Source organism: Lactuca saligna, chromosome 6, assembly GCF_052625555.1.
Source record: "Lactuca saligna cultivar CGN05327 chromosome 6, ASM5262555v1, whole genome shotgun sequence".
Taxonomy (NCBI): Eukaryota; Viridiplantae; Streptophyta; class Magnoliopsida; order Asterales; family Asteraceae; genus Lactuca; species Lactuca saligna.
In genome coordinates, this window is record NC_136422.1 from 174283168 (window position 1) to 174290353 (window position 7186).

The following is a 7186-nucleotide window of genomic DNA, read 5'->3' on the forward strand; positions in this document are numbered from 1 at the left end:
TCACTATGCATTTGTTAACCCACTGGAAAACCATACTGGATTTTTGAGGTCTCTTTTTAATGTAGTTCACTGAAAGAATTGAAACCTTGGGGGTCGAATTGTAAATCTTGAAAGTTCAGATAACTATATAAATCCACATTTCTGCTAATTCTTTTTTCCATAATTAGGCGGTAGAGAAGAAAAGGAGAAAAATAATTCTGGTTGATTGGTCTATGTTTTCTATAAATTTTAACTATCCAAAATGTAAAAAATTAATGTTTGGGGATTAACTTTGAAAGAACAAAACCATTTTTGGATTATTTATTCTTTATACAAGAATACGAGCATAAAAGTCAAAACGTACATTTTTGAATTTGGGTGGAGCAAAAATTAAAACAATTTTGGTATTTACTACACGCATGCCCTAACCCTAGTAGTAGTTGTAGTAGTAGTCGACCAATGGGCATGGGCCCGATCTACTTGTGCCCACTTTATGGATATAGATATTTTTTTCTTCACACAAGAAGACTCCACTCGTATTCTACTTGCAACCTTAAAAAGATGGTTTGTTATACTTTTGGGATATTCATTAAAACGACCTTTGTTTCCTTCCTAAAATAGCTACAACAACATGACCATTGATTTTTAAAAAAACTAGAGAAATCACAGCATCTTTGAAACTGGTCAAAATATGATGTTTTTTAGTTTCGAAGTTTTTTTATTTTATTTTATTTATTTATTTATTTATTTTTATTAGAAGTTTAGACCATTAGGTTCGAAACTACTTTTTCTAACACAATATACTTTAAAATTCTAAATGGTTCGGACTATCCCTGTAATTTTGAATTTCTACATGAGTATTTGACTATGTTGACGAGTTTCGAACTTGTTCATCGTGTTCAATGATATAAAATCATATTTTATGTTGAAATGATAATAAAAAAAAAACAAAAAATAATAATAATAATAATAATAATAATAATAATTATCATTGATAATAGTGAAGAAGATTAGCAGGAAACAAAGACAAAAACCTATATATGGAGCTTAATTGTTAAAAGTAATTATCAACTATCGTCATTTTGATGAATTTTTGTTAAAATGAGAAATGATAGCAAAAATGTCAAATTGTTTTATTGGATAATATATCTTTCATGTATCTTTTACCAAGTTGGTCCCATTGGGCTTTATACTATATTTAGTTATTTAGCAACAAACTCGTCCAGCTTATATTTAACAATTTTTCTATATACATAATCCAATCGTTTTTATTTTTTTATCGGTTTGTTCACAAAAAAACCCATCCAGTCGGATCCAAGTTTTTTATTATAAATTCTTAAGATTATATAATATGTAAACAATTTATGTTATTTAAAAGTAAACTAATACTTACTTTTATTATTTTTTATTTTAAAGTTATAAAATATACAAAAATATATATGAAAAATATGCCGATAATTATTTCTTATGTAGAATATTTTTTTATTATAAAATAAAAAACCTAGTTAATTAAAAGATAAAGTTACATAAAAATATAAATTATATCTAACAATCAATGGTTCACAAGTGGACTATCTTTTTGATCAAATCAACACAAATCGTGGCTCTGTAACCAATTTAGATCCGTGTATTACCAAGTTACCATATACTATATTTTTTAATTAAATCTTTTATCTTTTATTTATATTTTGGTTTTGTTTGGGTTGAAATAGATTTCTTATTTTTTGGTAGTCATGTTTATTATATACCAGTGGAAATAGATTTCTTGATTGGGCCTAACCCCCTCAAGAAATGGGCTTTTAATAGTTTATCTTTTATATTTACATACACGAGCTTTTTGAAATTAAAGCCTAAGTTTTATTGGTTTTGTGATAAAGACATATTCTGTTTATTAATGCCTTAAGTTTGTCAAATAAAAATATATATATTTTTGGTCGTGTTACAAATCTTTTATATTTTTTACCCTAAGTATGTTTTTCAATTTTGACATTAAAGTCCTTAAATTTGTTAAATTAATTTTATCTGTTTTGTCCATGGAACAAAGACAAAAATGAAAAAAAAAAAAAAATTTCACAAACTTTGGTCATTAACCAACAAAAAATTTTGTCACATGGAACAAAACCGCAAAACTGCCAAACTTAAAGGTTTAATGTCCATAGCCCTACATATATACATACATACATAGATCTTAATCTGAATACTTTTCATAGAACAACATTACGTCACTAAAAAGTAATAAAACACATAGGGATTAATCCTGAACAAAATTATATCATATCCTCCTGAACACATACTAATCATATAAAATGTTTCAAAAGCAAAACACATAAACCTGCCCTTGTGTCATCATCAATCATCACTAGTTCCCGTACTAACATCTGAATAATATAACGACTCCAGTAAATAATAATAATAATATTTTTTTTTATCTAAATAGTAAAACAGTAAAACACCAATAAACAAAAAACTAAACTTTATCATCTATTTTATCGTTTACAAGTGGCGCCATTTCCAAACGAGAACGCGGGGTCCGTGGGGTCCGCGGTGTTCCCGGTAGTTGATTCGCCAGCCTGTGTCTCACATACCCGTAAAACGTGCACCCCACAAGCGTTACCCCGCATCCAAACGCGTTCATGGGCGAAATCGGGTTTTTAAATATCATCCATGAAAATGCAACTGCAAATGCCACCTTTACAAAAAAAAAAAAAACGAAAATAATGATGCAGTTATAGCTAATATTATCATTCAAATGAAACTAGGATGCTATGATACACAAATAAAGGAAAGTTTTTTTTCTTCTGAAGTGGATTGAAGATATGATAATACCTTAAGATTTCCGGCGACATTGAAAGTGACAGCTGTAGTTGAATGGATGACATAAAATATGGAGAAGTTAAGGCAAAAAGCCATGACTCCTGACCCTATGATTATGATGAATGATGAGAGGAGATTAGGGCTTGTTTGGATCCATGCAATAACTCCAGCTCCTTCTAGAAGCAATGCAGGCACTGCCAAAATCATCGTTGCAAATGGTGCCATGTAGTACACCGTGTTTATGCTGATGTCAAAATTTAAAAAAAAAAAAAAAAATTAGAGACAATAAATATTATGGTTACATTGATCATACAGGATAAGACTGAATGTATGAGAAATGAAAGACACCTGTCAAACTTATAGCCATGAAGCAGAGATTCAGCAAGAATGGTTTTTGTAGAAGTGGCAAGACACCCAAATAAAGCAGCACAAAAACCAAAGGCATTGAAGCTAAGTTCAGTAACAGAAGTAAGAAGAATCCCTCCAACAATTGGAACGAGAGAAGCCCAAATTCTCCAGTCAAAGTACTTTCTCCAAACCATCCACTGCAAAATCACTGTTCTAAATGATTCAGCATTGAATGCAATTGCAAATTTGCAATTATATATATATAAAAGCACGAAAGAGAGAGAGATTTTATAACCTGTTGTTGCAGGGGTAAATGATTTGATTGTTTGCATAAATGAAACTGGGATGTAACGTAAGCTGACATTCCCCAAAACTATATTGATACAAAACACAAACGACATTGGGAAGATTCTTCTCCAGCGATCTTCAGGTTCAACTGAGATTAGTGGTTTAACCTTCAGGACTTTGATCATAACATACGCCCCAATAGATGAGCATATGAAGTGTACACATGATACCGTCAAAGGGAACTTGAAATCAAGTTTCTGAAAGAAATTGATACAGGATTTCAGAAAATTAAATGGTAAATCGATAGAGTTTTAGTTTAATTTGGAACCAGAATGGTTACAGATTGATGATATGTGGTATTATAAGTTAGATATATACAAGAAGCAAGATAGGGTATAGTAGTGGAACAGGGAGCATGAATTGAATTTATAGGTCTGGAGTTACATACGTGCAAGGAAATTAAACGAAAGCTAAAATACGAATAGATCACAGACAGATACATGCCTGAAAGATCCATTTGTTCATGATGATGACAGCAACATTGAAACTCCACCACTGAAATATGGCGAAAATGGATCGAAAGACGGTCCATGAGCACAATCTGGTTTCCTCCATTTGACGTTGCGAATAGACAAACCCAGATCGGGTTTTTCAATTACCCAGCTCAGATCCAAATCAAAACAACAAAAGAGCCCCCAATTTTTCGATTAACATATATATATGTATCGAGAATGAATGAGGAGAAGAAGTGAAACAGCAAACCAAAAACAGTATAATTAGAGGGAGGAAGTGTAACGGTGGCTCTTCTTCAACATGATCTTGGAAGTTGGATCTCTTTTTTATTTCGCTTTCCCAAACGTCATTGGCTTTCTCTTCTTCACGCCATTAGACCCCTCCCCACCCCTACATATACTATATGTGTATTCCCTGTATCTTACTCTTGCCAAAAAAGTGCCTTCGTAAACCGGATCCGGTCCAAACTATCTCTATCCCTATTCATATTCATGTAGATACTTGGATTTATTTTGTATATTTCTTTTGAAATTTAAGGATCATACCATGTTTTATCACATCACTTGTTTACTCAATTTAATTATTATTTAATCAGTTAAAAAGTATTTTGGGACCTCAATGTCTAAAGTTTAATTTTAGCCAACGGGTTTATGTTAATTGTTAATATTATGATTTTATTATTTTTGGTTGACGAGATGTGTCGTGTTTGTCGCTTTAACATGTTTGGATTATTTGGGGGAAGCATACAATACATTGTTGAAAGATACCATATTTCAAGTACCAATACGATTTGGTTAGGGACATTTTTTATGACATATTTAAACGCTTTAGTTTATGAAAAAAAAAAGGAGTTTATAAACTTTTTGACCTCCCCGATGGAACGAATGTCAACATTTAGACAACCGACATTTTAGTTTTTGGACGGATAGAAAGGAAACACGCATATGTCGATCTAATAAGTGTTTTCTCTCTTGTGGGCTTTGGGACTTCGGTTTTCTGTGATTGGTTGTTTTAAAAATGTCTTAAGCAAATTGATAAAACATAGGAAAATGTATATGAAATGATGAAAAATTAACACACATTTATACTTTTTGAGTTTATATGTTTGAACTAGGAAACAAGAAATACATTGCAGAGAGCAACCATATTTTAAGTACTGATATGATTTGGTTAGGGACATTTTTCTTTGACATATTTAGGTACGTCAAAGTTTATGCAAAAAAATAGATACATGTGAACTTTTTGACCGACCTGATGGAAGGAATGTCAACATTTATATTAGTCGATATTTTGGTTTTTGGATGGATATGGGGGAAACACGTATTTGTCGATCTAATAAGAGTTTCCCTCTTGTGGGCTTCGATACTTAAGTTTTCACCGTGAGTCAAACTGCTTTAAAAGTTTTTTCATGAAAAATAAACACAAATTTATACCGTGTTTGATAATTTTGGTTTTCGTGTACCAGATGTTGTGAAACTCTTCAATAGAGTTAAACGGATTGCACATCTATGATTCCTTGATCTACGGATGTGGTTTTTAAAAGAATTAGTTATGTCATCTAAATATGATTAGCAATATAGTTTGTTATCCGTTTACCCGTTACGCAAATGTAATTTTTTTTTTTTTATTATAAAGGCTTTGTTCTTCTATAAAAAAAAAAATATGTCATAAAAAATATTCTGCGATAAAAGGAAAGTTAAGAGCCTGTGTGTGAAAATTTTAAGAACATGGTCTAGAGGATAAATATGGTAAATATGAAGGATGAAAGTGTTAAGGTAGGTGTATTAACACCTCTTAGTTAGACAATATTCCACTAGTAACGTAGGAAGGGGGCGAATACAAAATTCTATATAATTTCTAACAATTTTTTTTTAAAATCATTTTTTGTACAATAAGTAACTCAGCGATTGTTGCGCAATAAACACGTAAATTAATTATTTGAATCAACGTCAACAAATCAGGTACACATGACCTCCATGTCAACAAAAATATACATGTGACATCCACATTGTGTATGGGTTAAAGTAAATGTTTCATACGTTTAGTTGATCTTTTTGTAACATTAATCTTCTTTTTAATTGTGTGACTTGACTTTCATGTGAAATATTTATCAGGCATTGTGGATTTTGCGAATGACAGAACATTATGATTATTATTATTTAAGAATTATTTTATGTTTTGTATATGCTGATAAAAAGTTACATTTCTTCATAAAACCCGTTCAACGTTCCAAAAATGGGTAGTGTAGTTGTAAGGATGGTTGATTCGAGCATAAATGGATTATGAACAAGGTTAGGAAATTTGTGTCAGTGGACAAATTGCATGTGATGTTGGTTTTATCATATTCGGAAACTTACAAGGGTACAACTGTGGTTAGGACTTAGGAGTCAGTCGGTGGTCCTTTTCTTCATCTATGTATTTGCGTTAGTTCATAGAATTCCATTTCTAGAGTTTTATTATTAGAACATAAGCTCAAAAAGCTTCTCTCTTTATTATTCTATAACCAATTCAGTATAAGGTTATCAATCTTAAAGTATAGGGGCATAATCAACACAACCGTTTTAATTTGTATTTTTAACTTGCAAATTAGAAAACAAAAAACTATAAGAAAATTACAAAATAAATGAGTAAAACATATAATGCAAACATTATATATTACAAAAAAATTATAAAAAGTTGCATTGTGTTGATCTGTTAATATAAGATTATAAACGGTTTTGTACATGAGGATAATATTTTTTAAAAATGCTTTAGCACTTTGTTCGCCATAGACCATCCTTTCTTTTTTGTTTAAATTGCTCTTTCTTTTTTGTTTAAATTGATCGTAAGAAAAAGGGAAAATTATCCAATTCTGGTAAAAAATAGATGAAAATTTATGAAGTCTTGTCAATCATAATAGGTAAATATATAAGCAGGATGCTGAAATATGTTCATGTTCAAAAAATGATTAGGAGGTTGTATATCTTAAGATAAAAAAAAAAAAAAACATTGGTTGAACACAGGAATAGTGACAATCGATGTGATTATGAAATCATTCACCAGAGAGGATTCTATATAATCATGTTTCACATTGTCTGATTCCATGTTATACCCAAAATTTAAAAAAGGAGCCTCGATTATGTTAGGATTTCCAAAAATGTAGAAAAATTGCAAGTACTTGCCGAGAAAAAAATTCACATATCAATAATGTTTCTTCGACGGTTATGTTGTAGAGGGATGACAATTCGTCTATTTAGAATGTATG

The 7186-nt window shown here is 30.7% G+C and overlaps 1 protein-coding gene across 1 annotated transcript; it reads right to left on the minus strand.

Annotated features, from left to right (window-relative positions):
* Window positions 1-2230: 2230 nt before the first annotated feature.
* On the minus strand, window positions 2231-4360 carry LOC145001502 (UDP-galactose transporter 1-like). Its single transcript, XM_078960879.1, has 5 exons — window positions 3934-4360; window positions 3437-3686; window positions 3142-3349; window positions 2806-3037; window positions 2231-2668 (listed from the first exon to the last, which is right to left on the minus strand). The coding sequence occupies exons 1-5, from the start codon at window positions 4042-4044 to the stop codon at window positions 2447-2449; spliced, it is 1023 nt and encodes a 340-aa protein (XP_078817005.1). The 5' UTR covers window positions 4045-4360; the 3' UTR covers window positions 2231-2446.
* Between the last annotated feature and the right edge of the window lie 2826 nt (window positions 4361-7186).